The sequence below is a fragment of the Poromitra crassiceps genome (assembly GCF_964638095.1).
Source record: "Poromitra crassiceps genome assembly, chromosome: 9".
Classification (NCBI taxonomy): domain Eukaryota; kingdom Metazoa; phylum Chordata; class Actinopteri; order Beryciformes; family Melamphaidae; genus Poromitra; species Poromitra crassiceps.
This window is the reverse complement of record NC_139630.1, coordinates 50917563-50938430: the sequence shown is the minus strand read 5'-3', so window position 1 is coordinate 50938430 and position 20868 is coordinate 50917563. Positions and strand designations below refer to the sequence as shown.

General features: G+C 43.0%; 1 protein-coding gene across 4 annotated transcripts in view; it reads right to left on the bottom strand.

Annotated features, from left to right (window-relative positions):
- Nucleotides 1-17012: 17012 nt before the first annotated feature.
- LOC310781999 (steroid hormone receptor ERR2-like) overlaps nt 17013-20868 on the bottom strand; it is a gene marked incomplete at both ends in the record, with an annotated part of 42279 nt that continues 38423 nt past the window's right edge. For all 4 annotated transcript variants that reach the window (XM_083642646.1, XM_083642648.1, XM_083642645.1 and 1 more), the window contains 2 exons: nt 17013-17257; nt 20777-20868. The exon at nt 20777-20868 is cut by the window's right edge and continues 178 nt beyond it. In XM_083642646.1, coding sequence (XP_083498772.1) covers nt 17013-17257; nt 20777-20868 — 337 coding nt within the window. The remainder of the gene's footprint in view (nt 17258-20776) is intronic.

Here is a 20868-nt window from a genome sequence, read left to right as displayed (position 1 = left end):
TAATAACTAGCAATCTCGCCCACCCTCTAACACCGCCCACCCTCAAAATCGTGACCAACACCGGCTGGTGTTTATTCGAGCCCTAGATAAAAGACACTGAGCTGATGTTAAACTTATTAACTTAACTAACCACTAGCTGGGGCATCATCACACAACGCATTAAACCCCCATGCATGCATTCATCTGCATCTTACTGGAAACTAGGCATCTCGCACGCTACGTGCGCTCGATTCCTAGGCTCGCCCGCTGTGCGCCCTCGCCCGCCCTGCAGCTCCCTGAGCTGGCCCTGCATCTCGCATACGCAGCTCACCCGCTACGCGGCCTTGCCCACAGCTCAGCTGCTGCGCCTACCTCGCCTGCTCTATTGGCATGTGCAGCGCACAATTGCTCAACTTTGCAGCACTGAGGACATCACTCATTGATGACATCACAATTGCTCTAGTGACCAGACATTGTGACATCATCCATAGACATGACATCACAATTGCGAGTGACATCAATGATGATGTCATAGACATTGTGACATCATCAGTGACATCACAATTGCTCGAGTGTAACCAAAAACGTGACCAAAATCGCAGAACCCACTTACTCCCTTTTATAATAAGGAAGGATGTCATATCTTAGTAATGCAATTCCTTGCATTTTTACTATGCAATTTGCTGTGAATGTGCACAGAGAAGAATTGCACAGAGACTGCTTGCTTGGTTCAGTGTTGGTTAATGTTTTTAAGCAATCAGAAAGATAAGAGGCGTGTATGTCAGTCACAGAGAACTGAAGCTGCACACTGGACACCCATTTGACACTGTTATTGGATGCTCAATTGCCAATACCTGATTGCAATTCCAAACCCCTAATGGTCCCAGTGTAGCCTGGCTGTAACACTAAAATAGAAAATAATCCTATCTTTTGGCCCTGTCCATATACATTTCAAGATCTTGATGTCCTGCTGACAGAATTCAAACCTTCTCCCCGCCTCATGTATTGACAGCCATCAATATTAGACTTGATCAAATCCTACCACACCAGTCAGAGGCCATCAGTGGTCAAGGCATCTTCATCGATAGGATCTATCGTCTCTGTTTACACAGTCCATTCTCTTTAAACTGTGCTATTGATCTTGGCCTAGGTCATGGAGGTTTGGCATCAAGGTAGTGTGGAAACGGGGGGAGGGAAGGCTTGAATGGGAGAGTTAAGGACAGAGAAGGAGGACAGGGAAGAGGAGGCTTCCCCTGGGTGTCCCTATAGTGCCCGTTCACTCTTATTTACCATTTGACCCTGGTCTTGGCTTTACTTCTCAAAGCAGCTGGCCTTTTTTTAACAACATATAGTCAATGGCTGCCAATATTTTGAAAGAAGACTTGTCACTATGGTCGACAAAAGCTTAGAAATACTCTAAACAAACAGATTACATGTATATGAGGTCAGTGGTTTGGAATGTCAGCCTTTCTATTCCTTCCAAGGTCCCTTTCTCCTTGTTAAAGTCCATACTAGTGACTGAGAATATAGACAGTGGTTTGGGTTATGTTTGTGGTACAGCTGTTTTCAGTCCGATTATGGACAACAATGTGAAGTCATGAAATCTGATCTCTGGAATCAGATTGACTGGATAAATGTAACTGTAGCTAAGTAGCCTAATACTGGATACTAGCTCAGTTCATTCTACATAGGCCTACCTAAACGCTTAAGTTCCTAAAATTCAGCCCAAACCTCTGAGCATCAAAATGACATCAACATTTGTCATTGGATGAGTTTCAGTAGATATTGAGTGGGATTTTTCATTGTCGGTCTTTATTACCTCCATTACATGTGCAACAACAACAAAGCCACCTTTTCACGTCAGGTGTCCTTGTGTGCATGGTGACACAGTGCTGTACACAGTGTGACAGGTGCTCTGTACGTACCTCCACAATTACTTTTCAATTAGTGGATGGGCATTTCTGCTGGGTGCCCGTTGCCATCGACGTTATTTTACAGCTCCGCGCTTTAGTCCATTAGCAACACTGCTGCCGGAGCGCAGCCGATAAACCATCTGGCCGGTCTCCTGAAAGAGATAGCAGCCACTTAATGGAGTGAAAAAGTAAAAGCAATTAATGTCACATTAGCACATCACTAATAAGGCCTGCCCTCCAGTATGCCGCAGCAAGAAGAATCAGTTGGGCCACATTGAGATGCATCCAACCAACACTTTGCTGTTAGCATTGACGCGGAGCGCTAAGGAAGGCCCGGCCCGGCATCTTCCCATTGTGAAATGCAACTCAAATGAAAACAACCAAACAAATGTAAGATTTGTTGATCAATTGATTTGAAATGCAATGTCGGGCTCGCATACGCAGCTCGGCTGCCGTGTGGCCTCGCCTGCTCTATTGGCATGTGCACAATCTGCACAACTTCACATCACTGATGACATCACTCACTGATGAGTCACAATTGCTCGAGTGAACCTCACTGATTGATCACATCATGCAATGCTCGAGTGACATCACTCAGCGCACAATAATGCTCAACTTCGCATGTCATAGACATTGTGACATCATCAGTGACATCACAATTGCTCGAGTGACCATCACCGATGACATCATCGAGCGCCTCGCCCTTCTCAAACTTCCATGATTGGAATTTGGAAACTCTCAGTAGTGTTTTGCTTGCACCTGTGTTTACCCTGCCTTTTCGACACAAAATGGCCCCCGTGAAAAGGGTCTATTGCTCGAGGGACCATCACTGATGACATCATCCAATGTGGAACAAAAATAGCAGAGAAACAAACAGACAGACAGAACCCACTTATTCCTTTTATATAAGATATATATATATTTTTAAATTCTAATACAGTAAACCAAATGAAACTGAAAATGTTGGTCCTAGAAGATGTTTCTGAATTCTGCAATGCAACACATTGCTCTGAACTGTGTGCTGTAGATGGTGTCTTCTGGAGTCAATATAGATCCTCCACATTGCTGTCATGACCTCCCTCACTCTCAGCACTTGTCTTTGAACTGTACTTCAAACTTGACACGGCAGCAGCCGTCTCAAGAGTCTCTTCTGAAACAATACATGCCCTCTCTGCTTTGAATGAGGCTGCGGGGCTTTAAAGATTGGGCTTAATTGTTTGTCTTTTCCCACTGTTTAATTATAAAAACACCAAAGCACTGTCATTGCTGCTGTCTAATTCCGCTATGTTCCGCTAATTATGTTGTGTTAATAGGGCTTCTTCTGTTACGCCGCCACACTCATTAACTCAGCGGTGACACTGCCCTTAATTGGATAAGAGGCCATTGAGTCACTTTTCTTTGATTAAAGTCATTGGTTCCTTATAAACATCAAATCCCCACACCAACTGGATAAGACATGACAGACAACACAAGTTCAGTTGAATAGGCTATATGATATTACCAGTGGCGTACAGTAGGGTGGTGATCATGACAGGCCCTAGTACACCCTAGTTACGTACACAAGTACACACACACACACACACACACACACACACACACACACACACACACCATTAGGCATAGGCTGTCGCTATATAATTTATATATTTTATTTGGATTTGACAGTTGAATGAGTTACTTAGGTTATTGTATAGGGAAAATAGAGAGGTCGTAGAGCAAGCCATCAGAACCATGGACAGCGCTCTTGACACCCGGTAACAGTCGAAGTGATGACAGTGAAGACAAGCAGTAGCACCTGACAGCAGAGCTGTCTATTTCACTGTGGTTCTGAAATGACCGCTGACTTTAACATGTTTAATGTCGATGAATGTTGATTTTATGTTGAATAAGCCTATCACTTTGTTATAGATTGCTACTGATTATTTTACAAAAAAGAAAAAAGAAAACCATGTCGGAGATAGTTTTGTCTTTCGAGGACATAATAGCAAATGGCACCACTTTAAATCTAATGTGTGTTCTTATTTGAACACAGGCGTATTTCTGGGGTGGCAATTTGAATCATTTGCAAGGGCCCCTCTACCGGGGGCCTGCACTGTCTATATTTATGCCCCTGGATGTTGCCCTTCTTGGACAGCAATAATGTTTAGCGTTGGTTCTACACTTGAGAGACATTAGTGCAATGTAGGAAAGTGATGCCAGCTGCTGCAAATCATTTTCAAAATACTAATAATATTACAGTTACTAATCTAAGTAACTTCAAGTTACTGCATTACTTTCTCAAGCGCTGACTCAGGTTAATGTTGCAGGGCTATTTGTGACACAAACTTGTTATGCAAACATGTCCATTGCATATTGATAGAATGCGTTCGCACTTGTTGGCCTCTTTTTCATCTTACCAACAGTTGGTTTGGGTCTACCTGTTTGCCTCTGTTGCAGTCAGATTTTATAACTGCAGATTGTCTCGTCATCACTTTGAGCCAGCTGTGCTCTTCATCAGCCTTTATGGATTCATTCATAGGCTGTAGAAAGAAAAGATAGTTAGAAACCTTGGCTGTGCTTACTGGCAAAGTGATTAGGCCTATATACACATGTATACGCACATGCAAATATGAGTTTTGATGAAAAAGGACGCAATAGACCCTTTTCACGGGGGCCATTTTGTGTCAAAAAGGCAGAATAAACACAGGTGCAAGCAAAACACTAATGAGGGTTTCCAAATTCCAACCATGGAAGTTGGAAACCCTTATTAGTGTTTTGCTTGCACCTGTGTTTACCCTGCTTTTTGACACAAAATGGCCCCCGTGAAAAGGGTCTATTAGCAAGTTTGTGGGGTGTAACGGAAAAGTAATATAACGAGTAGTGTAATGAAATAATGTCTTGGACTATTTTCAATAATGAAGACTACTTAGCAGCTAACGCCCAGTTCAGGTCATATCACAGTGCACGTTCCCTTTCTTTGAGGTTGTATAACCCATTCATTGTTAGGCTCGCCCCCTTTCTCTGATGCTGTCTCCTCATCCACTCACAGTTTACCATGCATGTGGCAATAACCAATCAGCCCATTCCTTTCTAGCTGATCCCAATCACCTAATCAGCGTAGTATATCAGGGTCCATGTTTTACTCTGTTTGCTATCTGTGTATGTGCCATGTGTCATCTCAGTTGCTGATCATCATCGCTGAAGCAGTTGTTTTTGCCCCACCTCCTCCCCTGACTACCACCATCGTCATGACTCCTGATTGAAGAATTCCCTATGGGGGATTTCCTATCCTATTCTTCACTGACGACGCCCTCTCATCATCTCAGGAGAGCGTCATCATATCATGGAGTCATACGCCAAAATTAATTTGTTGTATCATTAAAGCTTGTTAAACTTTCTACTAGTCTCTCATGATTGAAATACTGTTGGCAGGAAGTAATAAGTCAAGTAATAATCTTACTTTTGAAAAGAACGAGTAATGTATATTACATTTTTGAGTAACGAGGCCAACACTGTTGAACACCAACATAAAGAAAAAGTTGCATTCTCAACACAATGATATCAAGGGAAAAGTGTCACTTACCATTACATGTTCTGTTGCAAATACAACGCAACTCTATAGATTTAATAAGCATCCCGTCTGTAAAGAGAAGCGCCACAGACCCCCGAAATGTCACACACTGCAGTATCATCACTCACAATAAGTGGCCTTCTTTCTCTGGCTTCTCCCTTTGTCTGTTTTGTGATCCTCCTGGGCCTGGTGCACAGCAGCAGTGATGCTGTGAACTGATATGCAATTATTTAAAGCAGCTTGTAACATACAACATGCTCTATTTTTTCCTCTCGGGTCAACTGAAGGAGCGGGAAAGTGACGTCTCTTCCAGCGGCCCGTTTCACTGGCATCAGGTAGTAGAAATTCACCAGTTTTTACAGTTAATTTATGCAAAGTTCACTTTATTCCATTTTTAGCTTTAAGCAAAACCCAATCAGTTGTTGTCAATGAAATTGATAGTACTGTAAAATGGCAATGCTAAATTTAACATCAAGCAGACGTCCATTTAATATTAGGCCTAAAATAGACTGAAAACAGACTGACACACCAGTGCATCCAATCCCCAATACGCCTGTTCCCACACCCAAACATGCCCCCAATTACCCTATGAGCACCACATGTGCAACATCATTAATAAGATCCACTAATAATTGTGGTGAGCTCCATTGGCCGTGAGTGAGATTTGACTAATTACTGTAATTGTATTGGAGTCATGCTCATTAAATATGAAAATTGTGCTCTGTGAAATGACTGGGTTTTAATGATCAATCTTGTACGGACAGGCGAGAAATAAATTAGAGAACAGTTTCTCATCCTGCAATTAACTGCAGCGCAAACGGCACAAACAACAGTTTGCCACACCCACCAGTCTGGTTATATGGTGCGCGTGGTGTGTGTGTGTGTGTGTGTGTGTGTGTGTGTGTGTGTGTGTGTGTGTGTGTGTGTGTGTGTGTGTGTGTGTGTGAGAGAGAGAGAGAGAGAGAGAGAGAGAGAGAGAGACCTCATATATATGGGTGTGGGTGTATGTTTGTGGGTGTTTGCCTATTTGCATTACTTGTTGCTTAATTTCTTTAAGCAAGTCCATTAAACCTAAAAAAAGATTACAAGTGCAAAGAGCCTCACCAACTGCCACGTTTTTAGGATTATCTTGTTTTCTTTTTACAGAGAAGTTTCTAAGTGATATTTCAATTCATTTAATTTTATTTCAATTAACTTCATTTCATACCGCTGGCATGTACAATTTTTGAACCTGGAACTTTCTGGTATGGATGTATAAATACACTGAAGGGCCCATGACTTTGAGGCACCCCAAATTAAAAAAGAAAGATTTATTACATTAATTACATTTAGATCACCTGAAAATGCAAAATCTCTATTTTTTTTAATGACTCTCCAACCAGATATCGAATAACCTCTGTACACAGTCAGCCTATAGCCGCAGTGGAGCGAACCTGTGCATGCTAGCTAGTGTGACCTGTGTGCATGTAATGTGTAACATCACATCAGGCACTGGGGACTGTTGGCCATGAACACTGACAATTAGCGGTGAACATCCTCCAATCCAAACACAATAACAGTGTGGGACACGATGGGACGTGCCAGTGACTCTTTACCGTAACTTTTCTTCATACTTCTTCCTATATCATCCCCCGGGACTTCAGCAGCTGTCAGGACTCTGGAGCCTAGACTGCAGTGTCTGGGAGTGGCTATGTCCCCGAGGAGCCCAGCGGGCCCCCCCCCCATCCCCCCCCTCCCCCCCCACTGTTTCTGCAGGCTCAAGTTGTTTGAGAAATTTCAAAATGCAAATGTGGTACTTACCTTTACCGCCCAGCAACAAAACTGTGTCACACGCCGAGCCCTTGTGTGAAAGCCCTGATTTTGTCTGAGGAGATATAGAGGTGAGGAGAGGCAGGTAAACAAAGCATCATGTGGAGGTCAAATGCTAATGAGATCGCCATTTGTTATGTCTGGCTCCCTCCAAAGGCAAAGTAACAACGTCAGAGGCACCCAGACATAATAAATCATCCAAATAAATAATCAACTTGGAAGATTCCGGCGAAGACTTCATCGTATTCATTGTGCCACCTAGTATGAATTTACGGCCCAGTCCTGATTTCCTCGCATGTGTCCCTATTTAAAATGTCCTATTTTAAACTGCCTACTGGTGACAGCGAGATGCTTGCAAGTCCACTTTCAGGCCTCTCACTCTCCCCCAACACTCGCACGTGCACGTGCACGCACACGCACACGCGCACACACACACGCACACACACACACACACACATCCACACCCACAAGCACGTATGCACACACGCACGCACGGGCACACACACACACACACACACACACACACACACACACACACACACACACACACACACACCGCCATGCCATGCCATGCCATATAATTTCCATCTGCTCACTGGTTAATAGGGTAAGACCGGAGAGAACGCCACAAAGAACTATAATGTAACTTGCTTTACTTGCGATACAGACCATAATGCCACGACTAGAACAGATGCAATGCCATGCGTGGTTTGCAGCTGTTGTGTGGCCTTAGAAAAACCGACAGCTGTCCCCTCTCTATCTGAGTCCCCCAGTAAAAAGACCAGCTTGACCGATGAGGTGATGAAAAAGTGAAAGAGGCTGCCTGCTCAAGAACATCACAGGTAGACCAGAGTGCACCATTTCAATGTACAGTATCTCACATAATGCAATTCTTTCTTTCTTTTTCTTCAGATTCTGAACAACTGTGAGCCAGTGGCACAGCTCAGTCTCAGTTGAGCTCCCTCACAGTCCTTGGCTGCCTATAGATGGCGCTCAACTCATTTTGAAAAAGCCCAGTGGTTCTCTCGAGGCTGTCCATCACCCTGTGCCACCGCCTGCGTGGTGGGGATGAGCTGCAGAGAAAGGCACCCTTACCTGTCCTTGAGCCAGCCTGGGGAGAAAAAAAAGAGTAGATTCAGCATGTATGGACGCTGTCGCCAGGAGCTATAAATCATGACCTTCTTCAATTTACACAGGGAGCATATTGATGGTTTCCTATCTCCTTCACTCACTTTCACCTAGTTACATTGTCTAAGACAACACCACTCCAGCTAACCATGAATGACACTTTACAGCCCATCCTCAGTGGACTTTCACCTCAGCCATTGAATAATCCCCCCACACAAGGTAGTGAGTGTGAGGATGTGGCGGAGGAGCCGAACCCGGCGGTGACACTACAAGGTTGCACTAACGGTGTGATCATAGATTTTCTGAAAGAGGTATAGGCAACAAGGTTGGCTGATTAACAGGCCCGCTGCATGACAGTGTCAACGCCCCTCCCCACGTGCGCACACACATAGGCCCCGACGACTGGTGACGATCTAAAGGAGAATAAAAAAGCGTTATAAGATGGAAAGTCACTCTGAGGACAGTGTGCCATGCTCTAATTCCCTCCTACACAGACGTGACTGAAAACAGAGCAGAGACACAAATCCACTGAGGAAACGATTGCGATGCTTAGCAAAGTTGACGGGACAAATTTCTGTCCGTTTTACTATTTTTGTGTTTGATTTTCTTCTCTTGCAATTGGTTTGTATCTCAATTATTCTCAGTTAGTCCTGAAGTGTCAGTTTGCAATGGGGGAACACAACACCAATACTTAGACTAACTGGTAGACAGGGCTGCTGCATATCTTGCCCGATCCCGGGACAAAATGATCCATCCTCCATAATGTATTATTATTAATTACCGGAGTCTCCCACTACAGATGACTACGTTGTAAAAAATAAAAGTCCCACGGAATACTACAGGGTCGCAAGGTGTAGACCAGACCAGAACTTTTCTAGTCAGGCTTTTGCTTAAAAAGCATTCACTTGACCCTGCTGTTCCAAATAACTTTAGGCCCATATCCAACCTGCCTTTCCTAGGAGACATTTTAGAGAAAGCAGTGTTAAACGGCTGGGTGCTTTCATGAAAAATTCCAGTCGCACAGATGATAAAAACGTCTCTCAATCCTTCTTCTTCTCGAATCTTGATCTGAGTGCTACAATCGATACTATTGACCACAAAATTCTTCTAAAGAGACTAAATAACATTGGACTCTCTGGAACCATATTGAACTGGTTCAATATACCTTACTGGCAGAAGTTACTTTATTAGTCTTCATGAATTTGTGTGACTTGCGTGATTTTCTTTTTGGTGTTCCCCAGGGCTCAAACCTTGGTCCGATTTTCTTCTCGCTCTATGGTTCCAATTGGAAAAATTCTTCATGCCTATGGTCTTAATTTTCATTGTTATGCTGATGACACTCAGTTATATTTATCTGTAGCGCTAGATGATAAGGAGGCCTTAAATCCTTTGATAAATTGCCCCTCTAGCATTGTACAGTGGATGAGTGATAACTTCCTCAAATTAAATAAAGACAAAACAGAAGGCCTTATAATTGATTTGGACACACAGAGAGAATAAGTTAAGTTAAGTTAAGTTAAGTTAAGTTAAGTTAAGTTAAGTTATCCTTTATTTATCCCCTTGGGGAAATTCATCCTCTGCATTTGACCCATTCTCTACTAGGAACCTTCCTAGAACTAGGGGCAGTGGGCAGCCACTGTGCAGCGCCCGGGGACCAACTCCAGTTCTTTTGCCAGTACCTTGGTCAGGGGCACTGACAGGAGTATTAACCCTAACATACATGTCTTTCTTGATGGTGGGAGGAAACCGGAGCACCCGAAGAAAACCCACACGGACACGGGGAGAACATGCAAACTCCACACAGAAAGGACCTGGGACAGACCGGGGTTCGAACCCGGGACCTTCTTGCTGTGAGGCAACAGTGTTAACCACTGAGCCACCGTGCCGTCCTTTTTTTTTTTTTTTTTTTTTTTATAAATATACATTTTAAGCAGGCTTGGGACTCTATAGATCAAGCCACAAAACCTGGGTGTCATCCTCGACTCTGAATTTAATTTTAAAACTCATATCAGCAACGTTACCGAGATAGCTTTTTACCATTTAAGAAACATCACAAGAGTCAGACCCTACCTTTTCTTGGAAGATGCTAAGAAACTGACTCATACCTTTGTATTTTAACAGATTATTGCAATACAGTTTATACTGGCCTACCAAAAAAAAAAAGATCGGCTGCACCTTGGCCAAAACTCGGCTGCAAGAATGTTAACCAAAACCTAAACTTTGTATCTTCCAGACTGCCTGTCAGAGTATGTTCCGAATCGTTAACTCTGATCAGAATGCTGGCCTACTAAATGTGCCAAAAACAAACTTGCAATAACAAATAAGCATGGCGATGCAGTGTTCTCCAACTATGCACCAAGGATTTGGAACATGCTCCCACTACATATTAGACAAGCAACTTCTGTTGACAGTTTTAAGAAACAGCTCAAAACCTATTTTTATGGCCTTACAGTACTTGTTGTAATGTCTTTGATTTATTTTTATTTTTTTCTCTTACTAAATTATTATCCCAGTTGTTTCATTGTGGTATTTTCCCCTTTGATCGCCCCTGCTTTAATGTTCCCCATTTTTTTTTTATATCTGTCCTTTTTCCTTTTAAATCATATTTGTTATGTTATTATGTTATGAAAAGTCCTATATAAATAAAGTTTATTATTATTATTATTTGACAAAATATTCCAGAAGTTTATGGACAATTAGAGGGACAGCTGACCCAGTTGTCCCCCTCCTGTCAGCGGGGCTGGATATAGGCTACTGTAGAATACAATGGTACCACAAGTTACCACACAGCTGTCATTTACAGCAACAATATTATGTGACCAGTAACAGGCTTATGCCAAGAGAACCAAAAATGAAAAATTGACAAGCCTATTTATATGTTTAATTCAATCTTGCGTTGAGAGATCTCTTCACTGCACATAGTTGATTTTGTTTGGGAAAGGGGGGGGGGGGGGGGGGGGGTTTGTGGGAAGGCTGATTAAACAGACTTACTCCCCAACCCCCCACACTGGCTGGCTGAAGTTGAAAGCCCAGTAAATGAAATGACTTCCACAGGATTGCACCACAAAGGAAGGGATTGTGTCAGATGTGCATTCAGCCAGTGTTGTAGCCAACACAAGGTCAAACGGGACATTGTGTAGACAGCTAACCAACTGACAGTCAGGGCAGGAGGATGCCGTTACACCCCAAGGCACTGTCTTGCTAAACATACAAGCGTGCTCGCACACACACACACACACACACACACACACACACACACACACACACACACACACACACATACACCACACACACACACACACACACACACACACACACACACAGACACACACACACGCACACACACACAGTCATGCCAAGCACTGTTTGACTATACATTTCTTCTTCCCAATATGAGATCAAAGCCAGCCCGTGTTTCCCCGCAGACGGCCCACATGACTTACTGTAAAACTGGATATGGATGCTGCTGTATTTCAACAGGCAACATGATAACGACAACATGAAAGAGGTTGCATTCTTTGTTCTCTACTTTATACCAGTCACGAAATTAAACCAAAATTAGTAATAATATAGAATAGCTTACTGTAATAGTGAATTACAGCAAGCTAAATTAGATCATGTTAATATCAGCATTGACGAGTCAAAACATCTCCAAAATGATTTTTAGGACCTTGTTTTTAGATTGATCACCATCCATTTTCAGTTTATCCAATGGGTTTTGAAAGGGGTTTATAAAATCTTATCAGGATTATGAATTGAAGTGGAAATATGATTATTAGGTTCTCACATGACAACAGCTACTGTATATACTGATTGTATGTTGTCAGAGCTAATCATAGCAAGTTACTGTTTGCAGCCTGCTTTTATGAGACTACCCCTTGTTTTCTGTTGATTATAAGAAAAAAGTCATTTGCAGTGATTTACATAAACCATGTTATTTTATTGTCACTGTACATTCAGTGCACTGTTAGATCTGGCTCACTCCAAAAAAAAGAAGCATATATTTACACATGGGGTACAGTAGGCATGAACAACAAATAAAACACAGGAAAATGCCACACTCCAATACGAACCCAACTGTGGTTGGCTTTTTGCTTCCCCGTTCCAACATATTAACATGACTCCATTTGTCTTCCCAGGACTGTGAAAGTGTGTGCATAGTTACCCTGTCCTTTTCCGAGCATAGGGTAAGTTCATAATTAAAATAAACCAAAGCTCCCTTTTAACTTGATTCATATATCACAATTGCTAACATATTGCTTTTGAGGGGAGTAAACCTCTTGGGTAATCAAATGTCTATGGTACATGTGCCTGGCTGGGTCCTTTATACACCGCGGACCAGAATGGCCAGGGAGGTTCCTCCATGTTTTATGTAAATCTCGTCATCTCAGAGTGCATGGAGATAAGATAAGTCCACAAATGGAACAGCGAATAAGCAGCTTTCTCCTCCGAGGAATGTGTTCCCCAATTGCAGTGGGTTCATCTACATTTTTTTTAATACCCAGTCAGTGATGTCACTTTATTTCTGTGCCACTGATTCCCAGGAGAACCCCATGGCCCGCTTCCAAACCCCATGTAATTTTCAAAATATGAATTGAGGTATACTGTAGGGTCTAGACTACTGCACTTGCTATACATTCGGTTGTGCCAATAACCAAAATGCATGATAACACAAAGCATGTGTGCCAGCGTAGTGAGACACGACGACAAGAAAAACAACAACATAAAGCAAAACATCCCACCTTAAACGAAATAGAACTGATTTATGATTGCTTGTTTATTACCCTTTGATTGACAGTGGTTAGTACTATGCAGGCATTCAGGTGGGCCCTAAACTCCACTTGTGTTTGATGTTGCTAATACAGAATTCAACAGTAAAACAGTAAAGAGTCATTCAATGGCCAAATTAAACAAAGTAAAACAAGTGCAATATCTTATCATAATTGTACCAATGCACAGTATAGTACGGTGAAATATGCACAATACATTTGCATTGTACAGCACTGTAATGTCCACATTGTAAACAAAGCTAAATGTCAGTCGGATCCTCCACAAACACAAGGTACATAGGCGGCCATATTTGCCTTGCATAGCCCAGTGATCATTCTGTTATGAAACTAAATTATTAGAGACACCCATGAAAACGCCTTGGTAAAGATTTTAGACAAACCCTCCCCACAGTCAACCGAAATAAAATGTCTCTTGTCCCCAAGGTAGTGCCAAAGCAGAAGTTTAATTGCTCCATTTCTATTGAGAATTTCAGCTTAGGAGACAATTAGAATTAATTGGATGCAGTAGAACCATTTTAGCCTCTTAAAATAAATTAAACATTTCCCTTTTTTATTTTCTTATAATAATTTGAGAAAAGGGAAAGTTGGCAAACAATTAGTCACAATTATCACTCAAAGTGAACAGAAGATTAACCTGAACAAACGCTGATCCGGGGTGGGACGGTCATATTATCTCTTCCAGTTAAGGATATCAACATGTTAGTAAATACTACTTAGCACAAGATGAACTGACGGATGACTGAGGATATTGTGACGTTCCGCTTTAACTGAATCCGAATCTGAACAAACATGAATGTTCACACTAGCATTTGAAACATGGCTGTTTTATGCATTTCATCTATTCGGTATAGGATGAGTCTCATATTGACAAGGAAACATGTCAAGGTTCAATCAATGCAAGTATTGACTGAACTAAAAACGTAAAAGCTCGCCATCATGTATCTATGCCATCACCATCATATAGGTCATCATCATAGCAGATGCTCAAAAACAATAATGGGTGGACAGTTGGACACTCAGCAAAATGAAGGTCCAACCATGAAAAGCAGAAGAGTTCATACAAATTAGATGTTGTCATTTCAATGTGGAAACAGCAATCAAGTTCAATGGCTGGCTGAAAATGCAACATTTTTTTCTCAGCGTTACTTGCCCACATTCACATTTTCAACTGCTTCTCTACGCTTTGGTTTGCTACTGTACAGAGGCGATACATCCTCAACTCGACTGGGGACGAACTAGCTGGTTACACATTTGGGGAAGTGCATTGTGGGATTTGTATTCTCTACTGTACTGAGTTCTAATTATCTATGCATTACATTACAGTCAGTAGCGGTTCAGGGCTGCTCCTGTGGGGGATCTGGACTAAAGTCTGTAGTTGCAGGTTGCTTGGCCTTATATCGGATCCTCTGTTTTCTTCTAGCTACCTGGTAGGAGAGAAGCTAATGGCACATTACACTTTAAAGACAAACTTTAAAGTGTTCGTAAGGGACAAAATCCTACGAGCAGCTGATTAATCTATCATTGTGTTATTCTGACCTAATGATAATATGTTCCATCTAACCTGCTCAGGTTATCAGGACTTTGTTCAGTAAGAATTATGTTAATAGCTGTATCACATTACTCTGATTGCTTCCTTTGAATATTTTTGGCAATTGGTTTAAAGATTTATAGATATTACGCTCTAAAATACTAATATAATTTATGGAATACATGTTTGGACTTATGTAGTTAGTTTGTGCACCTCAGTGAGTGTCAAAGTGTCAGTGAGTGTACACAGAAAAAGTGAATTATTAGCACCTTCAATAAAGATGAGCTTAAAAAAAGAACAATGAGCTATATTCAGTGCTCAGAAAACTGAGAACGTATTCATTGTCATTATTGCGAAAGTTTCATTTGAGTGTGTGATTGAGCTTATTCTCAGACAGCCAAATGGCATCATATTGTTGCACACTCGAACCTGTGGTAATCTGTTATTAGCAGAAGCAACATGTATGTCCTAACAGCTTGAGGACATGGTGTTGTCTTAAATGAAAAACAATGGAGGAGTGGAAAGGGCCGAACACGCTCAATTACCGTACACAAAATAATAAATTATTTGTATTTGAATTCAAAGAATGGCTTTTTGTCTTGGCCTTCAGCAGATGAGACACAACCTTGCGAGTTAGTAATTGGTCAAAATGCAATAACCTTGCTGCACCATGACTGCTTCAGGTATCGATCACAAGACTCAAGAAGAATATTTGTGAGATACTGTCAAGCTTCAGTATTTGCACATATGAACGCATCTTCATGGGCTTTCGGGGAGGCTATATAGGCCAGTTTTGGCCAATTCTTCCAAATGTGGAAAACTTGGTTCAAATGGGGCAACTTGTCCCAAAAAGGGAGCAATTAAGGCTAATAGTGCCACCACCATTCATTAAGACAAGGGGGCTATTTTAAGGTGTTTTTAAACACCTTACCCTCAGCGCCAGCTCAGAGTCCAAACCTCAGCTTCCTCTCTCAGAGCCTCAATATCTTATTTCATTAAGCGAACACATATCCACACTATATAAGAGAACAAAACACAGGGATCTTCAAAAGAAAGGTTCAGATGCATGAAGCGAGAGTAAAGCAGTCTCCTCATGACATAAAGGAGTTTTTCTTGAACCAGTTTTGTTGGCTGCAACATGCTGGACTTTGACCAAAAACAAACTAAGGAGGAATGTGTTTAGCTCTGCAACTAAAGGCCAAAAACAGTGACACTTCTCTGTTGAAAATAGAACCTAAATACTCGTATAACATTGACTTTTTTTGATAAACCGTATTCTTTAGTGAAATGATATCGTTTTCACACGTTTCTCAGCATAGGATATAGCTCGTCTTTTGGGATGTATGCCTAAGAGCCTTTTAGTTGCTGATATTTCTGGAGGAAACTGAATATAATCTAGGCTGAGCTCAGGGAGAGAGAGGCTGAGAGAGAAGAGAGATAGAGAGGGGGTGATGGGGGAGATTGGGTGTTAGTTTCTATAAGCAATAACCACTGACAGACACTCAGACACCACCAGACAGAGCTCGCTAGCACAATACCCATTATTGCCACGTTGTGTATAGACCAGATGCTTAGTGCAAACTCTTTGTGAACTATGATCACTAGCCAACCACTTTCCTCCTGTAAGCACCAAGTTGACTATAACCAGTCGATGAAGCTACTACGAGGTAAATATGTTACGAGGAAATCAAGAATCTTACATAGCCTACCCATGGTGGGCGCCCCCCTCCCCCCCCCCAATTTTCTTTGAGGTTGATGACAGACGAATATAAGAATATGTCTAACAAGTCTTCCCCCCACCCAGTGCAATGTCACACAATTATACAGTACACGTATTATATGCAGACCAGTTAGAGACTATTGCTTTAACAACTGAGATTAGAAAACATGAAAGAAAGAGAAAAGAAAAAGAAACACGTATGTGGCCATATTAGCCGTACAGTTCATTACATTTATATTAACACACTTTCCATTTTCGAGATGAAAATAAGATAAGAAACAAATTCACAGAAGCTTCAGGTGATATAGAGCAATGGGTCTCTGGTTATAACAAGACCTCGGTTGCCTGATTTCTGTACAGAGCATCTTTATATACATTATCGTGATCCCACACCAAATCGGGTTGATATTCACCCTTTTCAAACCACTTTCTCCTTGTCCCTTCTTATTTTTTAGTACTATCTGAAGGTGTTAAAATGGCCGACGAGTCCGAGCTTGATCCTTCAGTTGGCACACCGCCTATCATTTTCACGGGCCGTCCCGTCGCCTCCACTGGCTAACGCAGCTGTCCGTCAAACATCGGGGCCCCCGGGCCGTCAAGCCTTGGCCTCCAACATCTCCAGGAATAGTTTGTGCATGGGCACTTTGCCCTGCATCTTGATGCTGTAGAAGTGCTGCACGGCCTTGGCGGCGGTCTGGCGGAGCAGCGGCAGGGTCATCAGCAGCTTGCCCGCCCGCCGAGGGTCCTCTGCGTGCTGGGAGCCCTCAAAGTCCTGCAGGGCCTCGTGGAGAGAGTCCTGGAGCCTCTGGACCGCCTCGACATCCTCTATGTGCATGGAGTCTGGAGGGAGGAAGGAACGATGGATAGATAGATATATAGATAGATCGATAGATAGATAGATCGATAGATAGATAGATTGATCGATAGATAGATCGATAGATAGATAGATCGATAGATAGATAGGAAATAAAGATGATTATTTTTCCAAAACCACATAGAATATACATAATAATACATTTATAGCTACGACACAGTGTTCACCCCGCTGCAGCACAGAGTGCTGCTGGCTTGTTTCTTCAAAGTTTATTCATATTGAACGTGTCCAAAATGCACCAAATCTGACACTGCACGTGCTCGGGTCCCGTGTAATGCACCCGCCACGTGTCAAGTCGATCGGACAGACGCTTCTCGAGGCATGCGAAGGGCACGCGCTCACAGAGATCGCTTGCTTTACAGTATGACGATGATTGTATGATTGTATTTATAGTATGTTGTCATTATATATAGTATGATTCCTTGCATTATAGTAGGAAACTTTAAAAATCACAGCAGCATTTCTAACCTACACGATGACAAAATATGAAGTCCACAGCCACAGCGAGACCTGGGTGTTTTGCAGCAGCAGTGGCCGGCTTTAAATTCTGCAGCCCGTCTTTGCAAACATGCAATTTTGGAGAGAGGTTTTCTCTTGTTAGTGGTTAATGACGCTCCTTAAATAAATGCCTATGCATGGCCAGGACTCTGGGGAGAGAGAGAGAGAGGGAGAGGCACCGTAGGGCTGTATAAATATACGGTGGGACAGGAAAAAGATTCATTTCTTTTGGTATCATGGACCACATACATCCCCCCGCTAATGAATTCAGATGGCTGCATTACTAGAATATCGTTCAGCTGAATGATGGCGGCAGATGGCCTTCATTTCCATAAGAAAGAGCAGTTGGCCCCCTTATGTATGGGCTCTAAAATAAAACCAGTTGAGACTTATTAAAAACTGCTCTCTATAAGTGTATGTATGTCTCTGCAAGTTGAATAAAAAAACACTTGTCCTCCAAAGGACGGGCGGACTGAGAATGTCAGAGTGGACATCAGCTTGGCTTCCCTTCAGCCAATTTCACCGTACAGACTCAGCGATGTGAACAACCATCGGCATTGTATTTATTCTCATTTCTAATCCGTAATTATTTCTAATGTGTATTATAGCCACCGCTGGACAAAAAACATATCGTGCAATGTGCACCACAAATCTAATAGAACTGAATCTAATGAATTCTTCTCTTAACAGTAAGTTAGTAACAGTAAAGTTTGATGAATCTGAAGCGACATGTTAGTGTGCTACTAACTTGATTGAAGTGTGCGAGTGCATTAAAGCAGTCTGGGCTCTGCGTCTCAAAAGTTGCGGAGCGCAGTGAGACCGTGTACGGACGTGTAAATGAGGCAGAAAAAAGGCAAGTACAAGGCTAATTATGTTCCTAACTGACTGATTAAGTCTCTTTTACCAGTCGCCTTCTGTGTAAATTGCGTTTCTATCTTGGGAAATTAAGTAGGCTATGTGGACCGCACATGTGTTCCAGCACTCTTCATTTGAAACCTTCATGTTAATACTGAACTGAGCCTCGTTTGGCTGCCTGAGTGCACGCGCACGCGCACGTGTGTGTGTGTGTGTGTGTGTCTGTGTGTGTGTGTGTGTGTGTGTGAAACAGAGAGAGAGAGAGAGAGAGGGGGGGGAGAGAGATGAACAACACATTTTCATATGTGTGTCAGTGTGTGTAAATGCCAGAGAGGGCCGCGCGAGCGTTTTTCGCATGTGCGCGCATGGGCGTCCCGCGTTCAAGGAGGTTAGGGGCGGAATGCAAAACCAACTTTGAAGAAACAATTTCCGTGTAATCCGTCAGCAGCCCGGCCGTCAATCCCGTCGATACGCCGCTAATTACAAAATCAATGGCCATGAATTTCCACACAGCTGTCACACCCACAGGGACCCCCCGGAGCCCCAGCTCTCCGGGACGGGTGTTCAAACGAGCCGCGGCTGACCCTCTCGCCCTTCCCTGAGCCTCCCGCTCGCCCCGTGCCTGCCTCTCTCACACGTCTCCCTTACCTTTCCAAACACCCCCCCGTCTCCCCCCCCCCACCCCCGTTTACCCTTCCCTCTCTCGCCCTGCCGCATCCCTCTCTCCCGTGGAGAGTTTGTCATCTGAAGACTAAAAGCTCCGAGCTCAGCATTTTTCATTTTTCAGTCAGGCAGGAGAAAAGACTCCTAACAGGCATTGATTAGTTGGGGGGGACAGGCGCGGCCTCATGAAAAGCTAACTGTCGATACGAGCGTGGCATCTTCGCATCGGAACAAACGAGGCCCGTCGCTCCCCGACGCTCATTCCACTCCACTTAACACATTTTATTGACAGCCCCTGTTTTCCTAATGAAATGCTAAATATATCTCCCCGGGCTGCGGCGCGGCGCGCTAGCTGGCAGCCGCTGTTATGGAGATGGAGAGAATGAGAGCGCAATGTGACAATCACACATGTACGCACGCAGGCATGTGCGCGTGCGCACACACATACGTGCACATCACGCACACACAAACATGCATAATCATGCACGTACACACACACAAGCACGCACACACACACACACACACACAAATTAAAATATAGACAGGCTTACACACACACACACACACACACAAGCAATTTTGTGCACACACAAATTAAAATATAGATACTATAGATAGGTGTACACACACACACACACACACACACACACACACACACACACACACACACACACACACACACACACAGATATGGGGGGGTGTATTTAATTGAATAGCCATGTTCCTGACCTTTTTGTCCGTTCTTATCACCTAACCTTCATTGTGGAGCTGATCAGCTCAGAAGATAGATGGTCACCTGACCATTTTTTGTTTTATTTCTGTTTGTTTTAATTGAATGCCAAGCGCCTCGATTCATTTGAGAGACACCATAGAGATGTACTCTCCTGTCGGCTCACTGAGACCATGGTCTTATAGGACCAAAACAAACGTTGTTGTACTCGTTGAAGAAGCTTATTTGAATGTTTGTACTCAACATTCAGAGAAAATCGCCCTGAAAGTTGGTAAACAAGCTCGGTTTGCTAAGTTGGCTTTGCTAACAAATAATATTTTGCAACCTAAAGAGTGTGTGTGTTTGTGTGTGTGTGTGTGTGTGTGTGTGTGTGTGTGCAGATGTACATGTCTGTGTGTTGCTGCCTTCATTTCAAAGTCGTGAACTCGTGTTTACGAGACCGGAAGTGATGATGCACATGCTTGGCATTCAAGTGGTCATGTCGTGAGCATGCGCAGTTGACTAGAAGCCACCGAGGCTAACAATTTAGCTAACGCTAGCCAGCGAGCGGCTAACTACGTCAGACCATTGGGAATATCAACATGTTCCTTAGGCATATTATAAAACGACTACGGAAAGCTGTATACAGCTCAAATGAAGACACGTCACAAGTCGTGAACTCGAGGCTTTCAGAAAAAACCCACTTACCAAGTAAACAAATAAATAAGTCGTGAATCAATCTATGTGTGTGTAAGCTCACCTGAGTTGGCGAGGGCGATGGCTTTGAGCGTGACAAACTCCTCCCTCTCCAGGCGCAGCTTCTTGTAGCGCCGCACCAGCGGCAGGATGGCC